This window comes from Lepisosteus oculatus, chromosome 17 (assembly GCF_040954835.1).
Source record: "Lepisosteus oculatus isolate fLepOcu1 chromosome 17, fLepOcu1.hap2, whole genome shotgun sequence".
Taxonomy (NCBI): domain Eukaryota; kingdom Metazoa; phylum Chordata; class Actinopteri; order Semionotiformes; family Lepisosteidae; genus Lepisosteus; species Lepisosteus oculatus.
In genome coordinates this window covers 785,493-805,944 of record NC_090712.1, presented here as the reverse complement: position 1 = coordinate 805,944, position 20,452 = coordinate 785,493, and the positions used below count along the sequence as shown (strand labels likewise).

Sequence of the window (20,452 nt, the reverse complement as noted above, 5' to 3'; positions counted from 1 at the left end):
ACACACCACACCACACCACCCCACAGTGTACCACACACCACACCACCCCACAGTGTACCACACACCACACCACACCACTCCACAGTGTACCACACACCACACCACACCACTCCACAGTGTACCACACACCACACCACACCACCCCACAGTGTACCACACACCACACCACCCCACAGTGTACCACACACCACACCACACCACCCCACAGTGTACCACAGACCACACCACACCACCCCACAGTGTACCACACACCACACCACTCCACCCCACAGTGTACCACACACCACACCACTCCACAGTGTACCACAGACCACACCACTCCACCCCACAGTGTACCACACACCACACCACTCCACCCCACAGTGTACCACACACCACACCACTCCACAGTGTACCACACACCACACCACTCCACCCCACAGTGTACCACACACCACACCACTCCACAGTGTACCACACACCACACCACACCACCCCACAGTGTACCACAGACCACACCACACCACCCCACAGTGTACCACACACCACACCACCCCACAGTGTACCACAGACCACACCACACCACTCCACAGTGTACCACACACCACACCACTCCACCCCACAGTGTACCACACACCACACCACACCACCCCACAGTGTACCACACACCACACCACCCCACAGTGTACCACAGACCACACCACACCACTCCACAGTGTACCACACACCACACCACACCACCCCACAGTGTACCACACACCACACCACCCCACAGTGTACCACACACACCACACCACTCCACAGTGTACCACACACCACACCACCCCACCCCACAGTGTACCACACACCACTCCACCCCACAGTGTACCACACACCACACCACCCCACAGTGTACCACACACACCACACCACTCCACAGTGTACCACACACCACACCACCCCACCCCACAGTGTACCACACACCACTCCACCCCACAGTGTACCACACACCACACCACTCCACCCCACAGTGTACCACACACCACACCACACCACCCCACAGTGTACCACACACCACACCACCCCACCCCACAGTGTACCACAGACCACACCACCCCACAGTGTACCACACACCACACCACTCCACCCTACAGTGTACCACAGACCACACCACACCACTCCACAGTGTACCACACACCACACCACCCCACAGTGTACCACACACCACACCACACCACTCCACAGTGTACCACAGACCACACCACACCACTCCACAGTGTACCACACACCACACCACTCCACCCTACAGTGTACCACACACCACACCACACCACCCCACAGTGTACCACACACCACACCACTCCACACCACAGTGTACCACACACCACACCACTCCACAGTGTACCACACACCACACCACACCACCCCACAGTGTACCACACACCACTCCACCCCACAGTGTACCACACACCACACCACACCACTCCACAGTGTACCACACACCACACCACCCCACAGTGTACCACACACCACACCACTCCACCCCACAGTGTACCACACACCACACCACCCCACAGTGTACCACACACCACACCACACCACCCCACAGTGTACCACACACCACTCCACCCCACAGTGTACCACACACCACACCACACCACTCCACAGTGTACCACACACCACACCACTCCACAGTGTACCACACACCACACCACACCACCCCACAGTGTACCACACACCACACCACACCACTCCACAGTGTACCACACACCACACCACCCCACAGTGTACCACACACCACACCACTCCACCCCACAGTGTACCACAGACCACACCACACCACTCCACAGTGTACCACACACCACACCACTCCACCCCACAGTGTACCACACACCACACCACACCACCCCACAGTGTACCACAGACCACACCACACCACCCCACAGTGTACCACACACCACACCACACCACCCCACAGTGTACCACAGACCACACCACACCACCCCACAGTGTACCACACACCACTCCACACCACCCCACAGTGTACCACACACCACACCACTCCACAGTGTACCACACACCACACCACCCCACAGTGTACCACACACCACACCACTCCACAGTGTACCACACACCACACCACACCACCCCACAGTGTACCACACACCACTCCACCCCACAGTGTACCACACACCACACCACACCACCCCACAGTGTACCACACACCACACCACACCACCCCACAGTGTACCACAGACCACACCACACCACTCCACAGTGTACCACACACCACACCACTCCACCCCACAGTGTACCACAGACCACACCACACCACAGTGTACCACACACCACACCACCCCACAGTGTACCACACACCACACCACACCACTCCACAGTGTACCACACACCACACCACACCACCCCACAGTGTACCACACACCACACCACACCACCCCACAGTGTACCACACACCACACCACCCCACAGTGTACCACAGACCACACCACACCACCCCACAGTGTACCACAGACCACACCACACCACTCCACAGTGTACCACACACCACACCACCCCACAGTGTACCACACACCACACCACACCACACCACAGTGTACCACACACCACACCACACCACCCCACAGTGTACCACACACCACACCGCACCACCCCACAGTGTACCACACACCACACCACACCACCCCACAGTGTACCACAGACCTCACCACACCACCCCACAGTGTACCACAGACCACACCACACCACCCCACAGTGTACCACACACCACACCGCACCACACCCCACCACACCACAGTACACCACTCCACACTGTAACTTCACACCACACTTCACCAAACCACACCTCACCGCACTGTGCAGCGCATGGCCCGAACGCCTCAGGAAAGCTGCTCCCAATTTGTAATTCTTCTGTTTTGTTATCTGACAGATGTGGATGATAGATTGGAAGAATACCCTTCACTCTGTTCCATTCGTTTATCTAAACAATCCAACATCTTGCCTGGAGCCAGCGTTCCACTCTCCTGGCTGCAGTGCGTGACGTGATGTCAGAGAGATAGAAACAACAAATGCTTACTTATTTTTCTTTTTATTTATTTTCTTGGGCACTCAGAACAAGAGCTTTTTGTTTTTGTCCTTCATAACACCATTTGTAGGAAATTCAGTTGAGAAATGACCTGATTGGTGAATAAACGTCTGCGCTTTCCAGTGTAAGGCCTGGGTCTTCACAAGCTTCACATTGCTGACACTGCTGTGTCATTTCCACACATCGTCAGCGCCGGGTACAGTCTAGCAGATCTCCACACTGATTGTTAAAAATCACAGACTCAGGAAGAAAGTAAAACTGGCTCAATTTGCTCACAAAGAGCTCAGGCTCAGTGAAACCCAGGAGACCTTGAGGGTCTGTCAGTGCCTGACAGTTGCATCTCCCGAGCCGAAGATGCTCGTGGTCTGGGGCCGACAACGTGACGCTGGGAGATTCCAGCACCGCCAGGCATGGGCCAGGCTGTCAGAACCGAGTGTCTGAGCGCGAGAGGGACTCGGGCAGCGTGGCTGCAGAGCCCTGTGAAACAAGGCATGAGCAGGGCTGGGCTGGGTCTGACCGGGCGTCCTCCCTGTCACACTTCGCACTGCTTTCTGAAGGGCCACCAGGCCTACCAGCGGGCATGCCACAGGCATGCACACACCACCAGAGCTGGCCATTCAAAACATTGTAGCGTGCAGGAAAATTTCCACCTCTACTGCCCTTGTATCTTTAGAAGTTGTAGCAAAAGTTAGGGAAGTATAATGTCTTATTTTTCAGAATAGCTCTCAAATCTGACAATTAAGTAATGTTGCTGACCAAAATGGCCTTTAAAAAAACCCACTGTAAAGTTTATCAAGTGTAAACACATGCCTGCATATCACAGATCAATAAGCACGGTTAGGCAAGTTTTAAGCCTGTTACTGGAGCTGTCACAATTGGCTGCTTATCTGAAAGATGATTTCTGTACTAGACCACAGGAAGAGCCAACTGTACCAGCCTGCTATGATTCCCGCAGCCCCTTGTGTAAACAAGCAGATTCCTGGTTCTGTTCCAGCGTATATAAATGTCTTTGAAGATGTTCTGCTAATTTACACTGGAACACAGCATTGCCTTACACGACCCAGCTCCGCTCATGAGCAACACCCGAAATTAAACACCAACGCACCTGGAACAGAAGAGCTTCGGAATCTGCTGCTCTTCTCCTGTGCTGGTTTTTCAGGAATTTTATACTCGGTTTTACATTTCAAACCTTGAAATCCTGCCTTGATTTTGTAAGATGTACACCAGTCTTTCACTTTTTTCTCCAGGGTAATATTGCAACTACACTTCATGTTGACAAACTGAACTATTTTCTCTGCGAAGGACTGTTGTGCAAAGTCGGACCACAGCTAGTCAGGCCTGAAGGGCTGCCATTGGCAGTTCTTGGTGAGCTAGAGCTGCATTGTGTAACAAACAGGTCCTTCTAGGATTTTTAAACCTCTGTATATTTGAGAATTTAGGCTACATGAATGTGTTAGGTTACTAGATGCTACGGAATCAACTGTGCCAAAAAAAACAATCAGCAAAAGAAAAGTTAACATAATTTCCACAAGCGGAGCATAAGCACAGGAAATATTTTACACATGGTGTCAGGTGTCTGTGTTGTATAAGCTGACACCTTTAGGAATGACTGGCTCACCAGCCTCACCTCTTCTGTAAAGTCATTTTCTTGACAGGGACACACGTTGGTATTGAGGGAAACTGAGCAATCAAAAATTCAGTGCCTTGAAGGCATCTGTTCCATCTGACCTCCATTTACATAATTAGTGAAATGGTTTAATTAACTTCAAAACTCCAAGGTATTAAAAGTAAGAGTCCAGTTAATATAGTGAAAATTATGAGTCATCAACTTTAGGGCGCCTGAAGAAAATTCTTATACAGGTCTAAAAAACTAACAAGGCTAATAGATTAATTGACCCCAAAGTTGAACAAAAATGTGAAGATGTCCAGGAAATGAGCTTGAGAGCCCTGGAATAGCCTTATTTGTTTGAACTCTTATTCATTCAAAAAGATGCCAAAATAAATTTCATGAATGTATGATTTACTTTTGTATCCATTTCAAAATTTAACCTAACATCCCATGCTTGTGTAATGGAACATTTTTAAAACCTTTGTGCTGATGAAAGACTTCAAACTATTTCAGCCGCCTCCCATTGTAACAAAGGATAGACTTCCAACATCTTCCAATTCAAAACTAGCAACACAAAACACAAGAGAGGAGTTATGCTTATAATTTAAATGTTCTTTGACCTTCACATAATCAAATCACACAATCTATTAAACAGTTTTCAATTCAGAAAAATCTACTGCACTGATAACTACAAAAGATTGAAAAACATAGCTGTCCACAAACAGCTGTTGAACTTCACCTCATTTTTTATTTCTCGATAATAAGGTGTATAGCACCTTCCTATAATCTGTGCAGAACTAGATTAATATTTAGGTCAGGGGTCTCAGACTCAGTTGATGGAGGGCCTTGTGTCTTCTGGTTTGTGTTCCTATCTGTGTAGTCAATTAAGCAATTACACTTATTTACAGTCTTTCTTATGTCTTTAATAAGATGAAATCATTCAGTAGTTTGGTACTTACAGTGGTAGTTAATATTACATACACACAACACAACTAGTTCCTCTGTTCCCTAATATTCAGTACACACCCCTCAACTGGCTCCTCAGTTCCCCAATATTCAATACACACCCCTCACCTCTCTCCTCAGCTCCCAGATACTCAATTCACAGCCCTCGACTATCTCCTCAGCTCCGCAATATTTAAAAAAAAACCCTCGACTCTCTCCTCAGCTCCCCAATATTCAATACAGACCCCTCGACTCTCTCCTCAGCTCCCAGATACTCAATACACAGCCCTCGACTATCTCCTCAGCTCCCCAATATTCAATACACACCCCTCGACTCTCTCCTCAGCTCCCCAATATTCAATACAGACCCCTCGACTCTCTCCTCAGCTCCCCAATATTCAATACACACCCCTCGTCTGGCTCCTCAGTTCCCCAATATTCAATACACACCCCTCGACTCTCTCCTCAGCTCCCCAATATTCAATACACACCCCTCGACTGGCTCCTCAGCTCCCCAATATTCAATACACAAACTCACCTCTCTCCTCAGCTCCCAGATACTCAATACACAGCCCTCGACTATCTCCTCAGCTCCCCAATATTTAATAAACACCCCTCGACTGGCTCCTCAGCTCCCCAATATTCAATACACACCCCCCGACTGGCTCCTCAGCTCCCCAATATTCAATACACACCCCTCAACTCTCTCCTCAGCTCCCCAATATTCAATACACACCCCTCGACCGGCTCTTCAGCTCCCCAATATTCAATACACACCCCTCGACTCTCTCCTCAGCTCCACAATATTCAATACACACCCCTCGACTGGCTCCTCAGCTCCCCAATATTCAATACACACCCCTCGACTCTCTCCTCAGCTCCACAATATTCAATACACACCCCTCGACTTTCTCCTCAGCTCCACAATATTCAATACACACCCCTTGACTGGCTCCTCAGCTCCCCAATATTCAATACACACCCCTCGACTGGCTCCTCAGCTCCCCAATATTCAATACACAGCGCTCGACTCTCTCCTCAGCTCCCAATATTCAATACACAATAAGGTTATTATTCTTTATGATGTTCTGTGTGTTGCCTCCAATACCTTTGAACATCAATGATTTTTAATCCCTGATTCATTTCATCCCAAACAAAGCTTTTGGGAGATAAGTGGAACAGAGGACGATAAATAAAGGGAATTCCCAACTCTGTGTGAAGTGTGTTTACTGGTTAGGGTAAAAAGACGAGGTTGTGGATCTCAGTGATGTGTGGTATTGTGATTTCTGAGCCTCAGCATTGCTGCAGATTAAGAAAGATCCTTTAAGACATGACACACAAAGAACAAATATGGAGGAGGCAGCATATTTATCTCAGGTTCACTGCAAGTCACAAACTGCACACATCCAACACTTGACTGGGAACAATAACTTTCCCAGCAGACTCATGCCTTCCCCAGCCATACTGAACATCGCCAACCCTTTGATGTTAATATGAATAGTGATCGTTTCGGCTCATTTACGCCACAAGAGAGATAGATGTTTTGGGTTTTTTAAATGAATGGGGCAGTGTAGCATTCGTAAACAAACTGTAGATCTATAGGGACTCAAAAAGCACTTGTACTACATATACATTTCTACGGAAAGTGTTTGATGTAAAAATAACACACCCAATAGCATCTGAGATAAAAGAGGGTGTGGGATATCATTTATTCCAGTGAAAAACTTGTCCTCTGTAAAAATGATCTAAAATACACAATCCTCTTTTCCAAATATGTTGTTGTCTCTCTTGCAAGACTGTGAACTTTAAAAAGCCTTTCCATTACCCTTTAGGAGCAAACCTGAAGCCCAAGCTGTATGAGCGCATCAGGCTGATGTTTATTAATAACATTTTCAAGGAAAGGACATCAATGCTCTTTTGGATTTTTACAAATTAGTTCATTCCAATGCAGAGAGTGCAGAGGTACACAACCAAATGTGAGACGTCTACATCTTAGCAGGGGCCACAGTTCAACTGCCCCTCGACTCACTCACACACGCAGTCACATTCCAAAAAGCAAGATCGTGGGTCGAGTCCACTGATGGCTGGTGGATTTCCCAAAGCACGACCTCCTGAACGTGTGCTTTAACTGCCTTGGAGACGAAAGGACCCAGAGTCATAAAATGGCACTATTTCTGCTACTTTCTGATTTGACAGGAGGCTCATGACTGAGATCAGGTCAAACCAGAAACAATGACTGTTGGCTCAGGTCTTTCTTGGGCTCCATCGTGCTCGTAACCGAAAGATCGCAGAGAGCGGGGTTTCTCGTCTGTTTCTGCCCCAGGGGCCACAGACGGAGAAAGAAAGGCAAGCGGCCACCTACTCACGGCTCATGCCCGCATGGAGCAGCACTGGGCAGAGCTCCAGGGCACTTTGTGGGAAAGACTACAAAGAGGCATGGAGGAGCTTTGGAAACAATTGTGACGGGTGTGCGGCTCTCGCTGGCGTATCAGGGGCTGATACGTTATGTTTTAAGCTTCACATTATATTATGTTTCCCACTCTTATGAGCTAGGGTGGGAAATCAAAGCAGCAACTGCAATGAATGAATGAATTAGTTCTTCATGCAACAGCTGACTATTTACTTTACGGTACATGCACCAAAAGTCAGAAGTCAGAAGACAGTTCCATATCCTGGAGCATTGTGACTGGATGAAGGGATAGTTAATATTCACACACATAATTAATACCCCCCATCACACATGTAGCAGATGCCTTCAATGTTATAAAGGAGTTTCTGTCCTAAACCTGACAGCCAGGACGGCTGATCTCCAGCAGGTGTCTTGTCCAGCAGGAGAGGTACAGAGACACAAAGGAGGACAAAAGAGGGAGAAGAGGGTAGTGTCAAGAAAGAGTCAGCAGGAGAGGAGTGAAAGGATGAGGAGGAGCTAGCAGGACTGCGACAACCAGAGAAAAGCCACCCCCAGAAGGGCAGAGACGACAGCGGCCGATGTCCTTGTGTTGGTTTTGTGACTGCTGGCGAGACGCAAAACGAGTGTCACACCTGGACATTCCTCTTATTCACAGAGCGACAACATCGGACTCCCACCGGTCACTTGCCTCATGACTCGACTGGCCAGTGGACTGAAAATGTGAAACCTGGTAAGTGCTGCTCAAGAGCAGGCTTGTCCCAGCTGTCTTATTTTAGCCCTGACTCATCAGGAACTTCAGAGACAAACCTGGATACCCCATATCAGAACACTTTCAACGGGACTTCTGACTTGCTCCTTTGTGAGCATTAAAACGTACAAACTCAGACAAAGTTCCTATAATAGCAGGTACTGCAGTAACAGGGAATAACCAAGTGAATCAATGGTGATTCCAAAGTATGAAGTGCAGTAATCTTTAGCTTTTGGACATTTGTTTCCTTCACCAATGAAAACAAAGTAACATTTCTCAACTGTGAGATGCAAAAATGCCCAGTTTGGGCTATCTACCATAACAACTGCACATTTTCAGTCTGACTGCTATGTTTATAAACTCCCTTTTCAAGGAGTCTTCACTGATAGAATCAGATCAAAAGGCATTTCCTATCTACTGCACTCAGGAGCACCAGAATGGACTGCGCCCTGTTTGTTTCAAGAATGTTGCTTTAGCTGTTGTTGGTTCGGCTTTGGAAAGAGCAGAGAGGACATCAGGCGCCAGAGCCACACGGAGGAAGGAGGGTTTGTGCTGGACTGTGTGTGTGCAGAGGGGCATCCTCGTGCTGAAGATCCTGAAGATCGGCGCACAGATTTCGTGTTTTGATCAGCGCTGTGCACGGAGGCACTAAGGAAACAGCTCCAACAGGAAGAGAAAAGGCACCAAGCAACTGTAGCTGTCTATTTGTCCATGTTCAAGGCACGGTTCATCTTTAATTTCTGGTTTTACCTCATAAGAAAAGAAAACTTGTTCTCCGCAATTAATCCTAACACCTAGCAAACTTCAAGAACCACTGATTACTCTACAGTTTCTCTGGTACTTCTGAGCAGGTGTGACTCTGCCACTCACCCTGACATTTCACAGACGGTGTGCAAACCTGTGCCAGTCAGTGCTGATTAACATTCTTTCATTGAACTCATAAATACAAATATGAAACCAACGGCTTCAGAAATAAGTGCTAAAGAAGCAAACGTCAGAAATGATTAAAAACTCCTGACTCCACTCCTCACATGCTAAGTGTCATCAAGACAGAATTTTGGAGTCAGGCCTGCGTGAGGGATGAGCTCTTGCTTCCTGTTTTGTCTTAATGTGGCAAAAGTGGACATCACAGTTACAGAAAGGACGAAGCCAGCATTAAATAAAAAATAAAAAATCAATAGTATAAAAACTGCATTCCAACGCTTAAATCTTCTTTAGAAACGATATTCCCACGTGACTCTCTCCAAGCTGCCTTCCAAATGTTGCCTGAATTCAAAATGTACGGCTGAGAGAGAAACAGCACTCAAAAAGACTTAACAGCATCAGCTGTAGCAGCTCTCCTGAAAATGTCACCTAGAAATTCTACACCCAAGTTCATGAGCTTGTAAATGATATTTAAGCAGATATGGCGGGGGTATCTGCACCAGAGGTCGGTGGGTCCAAATTCCAGGTGCAATGCTGCTGTTGTGCTCTAAAGCAAGGTACTGCACTTGGACTTCCCCCGCTGTATTCATGGGTTTCCAGGTTGTCACTGTACACGAGTTTGCAATTGACATACCTGGCCAGGCTCTGAAAATCTCAAATAAATATCTACATCTGAATGTGTAAGGTCATCTGTGTTAATTGTACGTGATAGACGTGACAGACTTTAGAGATGATTTCATGGGGCTGTGAAGTTGCATGTGGTGTGGGCTGAGAGACACAGCGGATCTCTGCACACAGTGTGCCTCCCCTCTGGCTCTTGGTACTCAGCACTGCCATCGCCCTTGCCTGGCAGAATATAAGAACCAGATTTCTCAGAGGAGCGCGCTGTCGCGTAAGCAGTATTTGATACCATGAGGTTTCTGCAATAATGAATTTATGAAGACTGAGTCAATGTCTAGCCCTTATGCAAACTAAGCACTAAATAAAGCCCATTGAAGCACAAATGCAGCAGAAAAACTAATAGACTCCAAATGAAACAAAACCTTCTTCAGGATGAATGAGAAGGGGAATATAAACACTATAAAGATACACACGTATGGTTGTGTTTTAGTACATTGCAGTACCTTATTATAACTAAATAACTAAGGCTGAACACTCTTGTGCTTGTAGAAGTTTATGTTTTACATCTGTTGCTCATTGGGTACATCTATGATGTTTGTGTAAATAGAGTTCTTTGGGATAATAAAATACTGAGCTCAAGTCATGAGTGTTCGATACTGAATCAGTTCATTTGAGACTTGAGACTTGTCAAAGTGGACTGAATAAGAATATGTACAGAGTTTTAATTAAACATAGGAACAGTTTAAGATATGAGTAACCAAGTTCACCAGGTTGCTACTGGCATGATCTTGAGAAGCTGCAGTGAGAATGAGCAGCAACAAGCAGCAGACCAGGGCAGAGAAACCAGGAAACCAGCCCTGTGAGACACGGGCCATGTCCTGGAAGACAGACACCAAACCAGTCCATCACATCCAACTGATTCATCTTCTCAGATACGAGAGGCTCCAGGAAGAAATAACCCGCTCATTAGCCAAACGGCTGTAGCTCTCTGTCTGCAAGAAAATGAAAATGATCTGTGTGCTCTGGGGCCATTTGGGGAATTACAGTCAAGAGACAAACTCGACTGTGACCAGAGAACATCCAGCATCCAAGAAGAGTGGTGGTGTTTCATTCAGTGATGAGGCAGATTCCCCCCTGACGAGCCTGACAGAAGGAATTGCGGTGAGTGTAACACTGACTGATGTGTTGTCCAAGCCAACTGATGGAGCCAAGGATGGCGATGACGTGGAGAAGTGTCTCCTTTAACACAAGAAAGCCTGACGACAGCCTTGCAGCTCAGAGATACTTAAATAAAGTCCTGGTTCCAACTGTTTTTCCATTACTGCAATCAGGAAGAATCCAGTTTCCAGCAGAACAGCGCAGAACCACACAGTGCCAGGATTGTGCATTTCTGTGTAAATGAATTAATCTTGATTAAGGAAACTGCTCCCCTGTCCTCTAACAATGTCTTTAAAATGCTGTGAGGGACGATGAGTTGCAGGGACAGCACTATACTGTCCTTGTGAAGGTTCTTGGACAGCAAAACAATCTGCTGAAATGTGATCTGAATCTTTCATCTTTATCACAATAAATATATGAAAAACAGGTTGGCAGTCAAGCTGTGCGCCCAGCAACAGGGAACAGCTGTGAGGAACAGGATGCATTGCGTGAGAAGATAAACATCTATTGTTGTGTGAACTATTTATCTCAGTGATGCACACGTCTTGACTTGAAAAATTAATCTCTGATGTTGACCAGGACGAGGATTACCGGAGAGTCGGCTGAGCACTGCATGTTACGGTCTGAAGACCAGATCTCGAAAGATATACTGTTTTAGACATAATACACATCGCTGTGTGATATTTAACTGGTTCGGGTTAAAGGTACCAGGAAAGCACAACAGCTCTTATGCAGCAGTAGGGTAAAGGAGGGCTTCGAATTCTGGGCTGTCTCCAGTTCCGTCGTGTTTCGTGGTGGAGCACAGCCCTGCAGTGCAAACAAAACCAGTTTGGAGACGTGTGTGCCAGCATCCGGCAGGACAGAGTACGAAGGGATGCAGGGATGAAGGGATGGTTTAGCCTGAAGTGTTATGAAAGGAAAAGGAGGCAGCATCAGTGCTCTCTGACAGATAAGTTTTAAATGCTGGATCACAAGCTCTACATTTTCCAGGAGAAACTGGCCAAGAGGTGATGGGAGTTTCACACTACTCAGATGGCACATCCCCCGTCATTCCTAATACCGTACCTGTACTCCTGTCCTACTTCCCTGCTGTCCTCTCAGACCTTCGAACTGGGACTTCACTGCTGCACACACAGCAGAAGAACTCTATAAAACTGGAGAATAAAAACAGGAAGAAAACGACTTATCTAAACACAACATGAGGAGGTAATACAGCCAGTGACAGCTGTAAATGTGAGTCATGCACAGGCAGTCTTTAATCCAGTCAAACAGAGCATAATAAATGCGGTTAGAGTGTCATGTCATGACTCCAAGGGGAATTTACATCTATATCAACACAGAAGCCTCCAACATGATGTCAGCATGGAAGGGTCCTCTGAGTGCTGTTCTGTTTTGAACCGAAGTTTCTAAACGCAACATTGGGTAATAAAATACTATTTCAAAAACACGAAATCACATCCCCCAGGGAGCGTCAAGCTGCTGGACTGGAAAGAAAAGGCAAACATCTGCAAGCAATTAAAGAGTGGGTCATGCTGCATGTTTTACTAACTAATGACTTAAGCAAACTGTAATAGGCTGCTGGTGTCCTATCGCTGGTAGCCATGAGGCCACAACAAAGGCAGACTTCAACAGGCACACGAGCTAGGAGACTCGTGAAAAATCAAGCTGTCTCCGTGTTTTTGAAGTTTAAGTGGTTATTTTTTTGGGTGTCCTGTTTAACTGCTGTTCCCCTTTGTCTGATGTTTCTGCTAGTTATGGGGTGGGTCCAAACGGGTCTGTCACAGCAGCACCCACAACATCAAGAAAACTGAGCAGAACCCTCGACTTCTGGGCTTCATATCAACAAAAGTCCCATCCTTAAAGATACCTGAGAAAAGAAATTACTTAACTCACATCTTTTGCTTCACAATTGTACATTGCGTGCGGACGAGACTGCAATATTTCAGGAAAGCAACGTTACTGAAACATTTATGCAATGAAACAAAGTTCAGCGCCTGACACACCTGATTAAAATCACTGAAATGTTGAAACCTTCTCAGAAGACCTCTGTATTTTGGTGGAAACTCAAAAGTAGGACTCATTTAATGCTAGTTACGTAGGTTAGAATAAGTCTCATAATTCATAGATTTATTGCACATTTCTCACGTGAATTTAACTTGTATTAATATCCTAGTCAACTATCAGTGTGAAAGAAATGGGAAACAGAAAAAACTGCCTTAATTACAGGATATCTAAGAAATGGGTCTTCGGCCATTACTGAGAAGCCCTTGAATAATCACACAACAATGACAAAAGAAGACAGAAATCCAGTGGAAAGAAAGTGGATCTATGTCACTGGAAAGCTGGAGGTTTTTTCAATGAAAGCACCAGAGTGCAGAGAGAACCCTTGTAACAGCTCTCTAGAACTTTTCAAAGCATTTTTTAATGTTCATGTTTTCAGAGGAAACTGCACACTGGCCAAAAATATCTTACTGGAAGCAGCCTGAGTCAGTGTAACTTGGCATCAAAGGACAGGAACGAGAGCAGCACAAGCTGCCTTCAGCACAGTGTTCTGGATTTGTCAGCCGCTACTAAACGGGCCAACAGACAGAGCTTCCCGGAGAAAACTACTGCACTACATTTTACACACAAATAATGTAGTGAAATACCACAGCCCAAAAACCTACTGTAAATATACTCATTCATAGAGTGTGTATTCAAAACAAATTGTAATCAGACGTTGGAGAATTCCTATGTAGACGTACAGACAGAAATACAAAATGTGCTGACCTAGACTGCTTTCTAAACTGTGGAATAAACCTATTACTTGTTCCTTTGCAGCCTACGCATGCTGACACAGCTACCCACCTATACTTAGTAATGTTGCATAGTTGCACAGCATTTAATTTACTGCACTGTTATTGACAAAGATTTTATTCAGAAGTGTATACTTTAACATTGACAACATCTAAAAGTGTAGGGTGTTCGCAGTCCAAAATCACAAGAGGGGCCAGGATTTTTGTACATCAACAGGAACATTTCTAAAGCAAATAAGGACCTCAGAAACTGCAGAACCACGAGCGCTTGTTCAACTGGCTGCTGGCCTGATATATCCACACTCAGGAGAGGAAATAACCCCCCCCCCCCCCCGACAGGTCATTAGGAAGAAAAAAAACCTCCGGGAATCTCTGGGCAGACTGGCAGGCTAGCAGGTGTCACCGGAGAGCCTCTGCAGTCCTGCTCGTGGCAACAGATCTGACAGAGGAGCCGCGCAGATTTCCTGCAGCAGGGGAATGTGGACTGTGAGCTGCATGGTCAACACTTCGTGCTACAGAAGCGTGACTTGGACTGAGACATCTGAAGGGAGACAGAGTCCTGCAACAGTCCCCTGATTCCTTCAGCTCAATCAGATGAGGAAGGCTGGACTCGGGCAACATTTCTAAGGCGGAGGAAAGAGCACTTCAGCCACTGTCTGGCGTCTCCTGTGCTTTCCTTAGTGCTCAGCAGGAAGAACTTTCATAACAAGACAGGGGTTCCCCAGCTCCTTTATTCTCTTCTAACACCTGAAATAACATTGAGATCTTAAGTCTTCACTTGCCAACAAGAAATACTGGAATTGGTTGAATGTATTGATTTGCTTCACTAAAGTGGCGAATTTAAAAGCCTTAATATTTCATTTCCAAGCGGAACCTAGACACAGCATGTAAACAGCAGCACAACCTTGGCCTGCCTATTTAATATTTACTGATAGTAAATGTAATGATTTCATAAACATGCGTCCCTTCCCCAATTCAGCAGCATTTTCTCATTACGTTCAGTTGGCCTTCTTATCGAAGCGCTGCCTTCTGCTTGACAATCGGTCAGTTCTTCTTCCTGACTGTCAATTTTAAAGGGCTTTTTAGCTGGTCCATAGCCAACATCCCTTTGCGAAACCAATTCATTAATCCATTTCTAATGTCGAACGAGATCAGCCAAGATCTCAGGTGGACATGAGCTGCAGAGCTCAAGGGCAGGAGAAAACTAGGTACGAAACACAGATGCTCATGTCCAAGAACAGAAACGACCAGGAAAAGCAGCTGCTAGAACTGATCGCTCTGAAGGTGACTCATAACTGAGCCCCCCCGCCCCTTGTACAAGACCTTGTTGTGTAACCGTTGAGAGAAAGGGATCATCTAATCTGCGCTGGCTTCAGGAATAAAGAAGGAGTCACGGGACAGGGTGGATGCTGGTCGGAGTCCAGTGACCTCAGCTGGGGAGATTACACAAGCCTCCTGCGATGGTGCACTCCCCACAAAACTGCCTCGCGCGTCATCAAGATGAAGGATGTTTGGCCCTGGGGGACCCCCCTTTTCACCCTCTCCGAGGAGGGCAAGCCACCAGGGTAGCCAAAGAAGGCACCACCCATTCACACCAAGGCCACGCTCCACCAGGGTTCAACACAAATACGATGCTTCTCCATATTTACTACAAACACAGAGAGCAAGTACCTCAGCGGTCATGCATTTCTGATGATTTATGCTCCTCAGAGTGGGGCCTTGGGCTCCAAGAGCCCGAAAAGACTAAATGCTGCAGAACAGCATGATCAGGTCAGGCCCGTGGCATGTTTGGTCCCTTGCCATCTCACAGATGGGACAACAGCTTCAGAACTATGTGATCGAAGCAGCAGACCTCTGAGAAACAGTGTTACACATCACCACACAACCCTGCAGCTATTGAAATCGGTGGCTGGGTTTTTTAGCCATGTTGACATGCTGAAGATGTTGAATTTCTGAGTTTAAAGTTCCACAACACTCACTTTCAGGTCCAGCTCCCACAGTGTGCGGTGGTCCTGTCCTTGAAGCTGCTGTCTGTCTGTCCCTGTGGGCTCTCCCCTCACGCAGGCTCAGAGGCAGGAGCCAGAGAGAGACACAGCCTGCACTGCAGTACCACCCCAGTGACTGGAAGAGTGGGGAACAGTCTCTGTCTCCGAGTGGTAAAAGTTGCAGTGATGTAGCCCATCCTGCTGTTTGATCCTGGACCTCTGTCCTCTCTGACGAATCTCAACCCAACAGAGCCTCCGAGCCATGTGGCCACAAGGCTGATCTTCTGACTCAGGGGACCCGGCAGACCGGCAGCACCACCTCAGACTCACTGTGATGTGACAGGCCACTCTCAGAATACTGTACTGTGTGGGCAGGTCACACCTGTTACCAGCTCCTGGATTTACACTACCCCCTGGCTCAGGCTCGCCATTAAAACTGCAGAGCTGTTACCTTTCCTGTCCAGCACGCGCAGAGGAGAGAGAATTAAGATAGGTTGCCAGGAGCTCCCAAGCTCTCTAATCCCAACTCAGCTCTCCTCTGGACCTTAGAATGGCCTTGCCAGTCTGCTAACTGTGTCTCAGGCCCATGGGGTAACGACACAGTTAACACATCATGTGCTTTAGGGAGACTGGAGGGTGGCTGAGACCTGGTGAGCTTTGAGGGCAGTGTGGTGTTTTTCTTTCCTTTCATGCAGTGCAACGTTTCTTTACAGCAGGACGGAAAGAAACACTGACCATCTCATGAATGCAGCAAAATTCATGAACTAGCTTTACAATTCACATTCCATAGTTCTGAAAACCACTACCGTGGACAGCTTTCATGACTTGGCTAAAGGACATAGAGCTTTCCTTCAGAAATCCTCTGTGAAAAGATTAAACCACACGCTTCTTCACACTCAAGAGCAGGTAACCTGGGGCCCCACTCTCACTTTCTTTTTAAGACGGACCAAAAAACAGGGAGGAGAAACACTGACATTAAACAATCTCCCAAACCTTAAACATCAGCCACCAGTTACAGCACTCGTGACTTGAGCCTAGAAGCTGTAGGAACCTGTAGGTCCGCACCCATCCAGGAACAGAAGAGTTTCCCTTCATGCAATCGCAGGCCAATCGCGACAGTGTTTCAAACTGACTCCATGAAACTTCTCATTCCAACGGGAAGGTGACATTATCTACGCCATCTGTGTGTCAGAGGAGTCCCAGGCTGTTGTACTGTGTAGCAGATACCAGGATGGGCTCAGCTAGAATAGGGAGAAATCAGGAACTCTAAAGCACAGCTCGCCAGCACAGAAGCCAGAAACGAATGCAGGCTAAGAATGCGTGTCCTTGATTGTATAAATGTGTTCAAGAACAAGTCATTCACATGACTCCCTGCGCTGATGTACGAAGCCATTTCTACAGTGGTCCGAAAAGAACAATTAACACTGGTTGAAAAAAAAACAAGTTGCAGTTTTTGAAAAATGAAATGTTTTTGAACCAAGTACAACACCAGCTGGGTGACATCGGTGGATCAATTGGCTACTAGATACCAATGACTGGCCATCACTTGTGTGCGACTGTCCCTGGGCTCAGACTCTAGACTAGAAGATGGGATGGTGGCTCTGCGATTCCCGCCAGCATGCGGCCTGCTGCTCGGGCGTGCTGGGGCGTGTTTAGCGGGGCGCCCACGCCCCAGGGGTCGCGGCAGCCGTGACGCGCCCCGCTGCCCGCGGGCGTGAAGGCCTCACCTCTGCAGTAGTTCTGCTCGTCCGGGGCGAAGCCGGGGGCGCAGCGCATGTGTCTGTGCAGGACCTCCCGGTGAGGGGTCGGCGCGGGCGGCGGGGGCTCGGTGAAGATCTGCGCGGTCTTGGGGAGGCACAGGTAGCCCCCGTAGTGGTTCACACACTTCATCCCCCCCTTGCAGGCGTCCGACACCGTGGAGCACTCATCGATGTCTGCAACAGGGCAGGGGGAGGAGGGTTACAGGCGCCCGGTCGGTCTGCGGACATCGCCTTCTCGGGGTGTACGAGGGGTCATTCAGACCTGGCAAGTGCTCTCTCACAAGTGTCTAGACTTTCCAAGGGCACCATCTGAAGAAGGACTAACAGCTGAATTCTGGAGCTACTCTAGGACTGTCCCTTGCAGCTTGTGAGGAAGATAACAAATTGAGCACCGAGGACAGACCTCAGGCTGGTCCTGAGAGAGCAGGGAGGATCGATCCCAGGCGCTGATGGACGCCGTGTCACTAAACACTCAGGCTTAGGGCTTGGTTTAAAAACCAAGCCGTTCTGAAATACAGCCAAACTCAGCCGTTTTCGCATTTTGCAAGGCCCGATATTTCCCTTGCCATAATCTGGAATTGGCGGTAATTCATCAGCTTGTTTTATTTAGACTCTCAGTCCAGCATGGGGTGGGTGGTGTGGACCTTTCTTGCTGTCCTCCAGCGCGTACACCTGTCACAGCCTCCGCCCCCGCGCGATTCCCAGCATGCTCAGGGCACAGTTAGGACTGACTGGTCAGCCATGTGCCACCCACTGACGTCAGGATGCCACAGTGGTCCCGGGCCCATAGTGCATCTCCAGTCAGCTAATGACACAGCCCAGACAGGGCAGCCTGCGCTCGAACCCTGGCGGCACCACTCAGGAGCCCAGACAGCCCATTCTGACAGTGAAGAGCCAGACTACTAGCCTGAGAGCCGAACTGGGAGGTGAACTTATTTCGTGATGCTAGCAGACCGATAGTGACGGGCTGTCCCGAAAGAGGTGAGGATCGACGATATTTTTTGCTGTCTGGATGGACAGGAAGCGTGTGAAACCATGCTGCACTAAAGCAAACCCATGATCACAAACCTACCTGGGCGTACGTGGACCGCAGAGGGAAAAGAGCAGAATTCAAATTCAACAAGCCCTTCCCAGAGTTTGTATTATCACTGTTTACCTGAACTGGATCTCCGAAAGGAGTTCAGAACCACAAGGTCAGGAGAGAAGACAACCTCCTCAGCGCTCTGAACACGGGGCTCTGACTAGGGTACCCCACACACCCCTTTTCTCAACCCCTCTGTCTAATCACACCAGTACTGTAAGTGTTGGACAGTTTCTTTTTGTCAAACTTAAAGGGGAACTGCAACCCTATTTTTATATTCCGGGGTTAGAAAGAATCAGCACGGATGAGTGCATATTAAACTGCAATGAAAGTAAAATACACAGTAGCATGTAAAACGTCCAATTTACATCACAACATAGAGGACGTTTCCAGGTATGCGAAGCACTATGTTCTGCGATTCACAATGAGGCAACAAAACTTCTGATGAGTTGAAGCAGCCCTTTGACATTTTAAACAGGCAGGCTTGTGAATCCATCTCTTTTAATCCAATAGAAAAACTGCTCTCGACTTCGAGACGGTTTTGCAGACAAATACTACTTACTTGTTAACTCTGCATGCAGATCACATTGGAACATTTATGTGGGGAAATATCTGCTGCACAACCTGTACTTATTCGCTCTACACCACAGTACATCAGTCATTACAGGGACTAGTGAGCAGGAAGGGCCGCCTCACATCATAATTCTCGCAAACTCTTGCTCTCACCTGTGGCGAGACGAGGGGTTTGCGACAGCATGGCGAAATACAGTACTTTCACAAAGTTCACTATCTTGTGCTGAATTCAAAACGTGTAAACGATTTCTGATACCGTCGATGAAATCATTTTGGTACTGAGATTTAATAACTGGTCTGAGAAATTGGGACTGCAGTTCCCCTTTAAAAGAAACACAGTACCCAGCTGCAGTCCGAGTGTGAGAGAGACACCAGAAGCAGCAGCAGCACTCAGCCTGTCGGCTCTGTGACTCACCTTTGCACTGCTGTCGCACGGGATCGAACTCGTAGCCGTCGGTACACTGCTGTGGGCGAGAGGAGAGAGTGAGCGTTCACTTCGCTGGCCCAGAAGGCATCAAGCAGGAGCTTTAAACCTTCTTAACTTTATTACATAGAAAGCTCATGTTTTTTTTAGGATTAAGATCAGTGCAGCGGGGTGTCTGAAGGCAGAGGATATCCTGGTGTGCACTGGGTTTGGATGCTGTTGCATCAAGCGACGACGCCGAGCCCGCCTGTAAACAAGGTAAGAGACGATTCTTTCGGTTTTCGCTGCTGCAACAGAAAAACAAAAACGGAACACTCCGGATTTCAAAATGGAACAGAGCCTGAACTAAACCTTTTAGACT

General features: G+C 47.6%; 1 protein-coding gene across 6 annotated transcripts in view; it reads right to left on the bottom strand.

Moving 5' to 3' along the window:
- The window catches only part of LOC102689216 (EGF containing fibulin extracellular matrix protein 1), a 61,178-nt gene that overhangs the window by 38,732 nt on the left and 1,994 nt on the right, over positions 1-20,452 (bottom strand). For 4 of the 6 annotated variants that reach the window (XM_069179910.1, XM_069179912.1, XM_069179913.1 and 1 more), the window contains exons 3-4: positions 20,083-20,131; positions 17,981-18,187 (exon numbers count right to left, since the gene is read on the bottom strand). In XM_069179910.1, the coding sequence (XP_069036011.1) occupies positions 17,981-18,187; positions 20,083-20,131 (256 nt within the window). The remainder of the gene's footprint in view (positions 1-17,980; positions 18,188-20,082; positions 20,132-20,452) is intronic. The other 2 variants (XM_069179911.1, XM_069179914.1) reach the window with 1 other exon arrangement.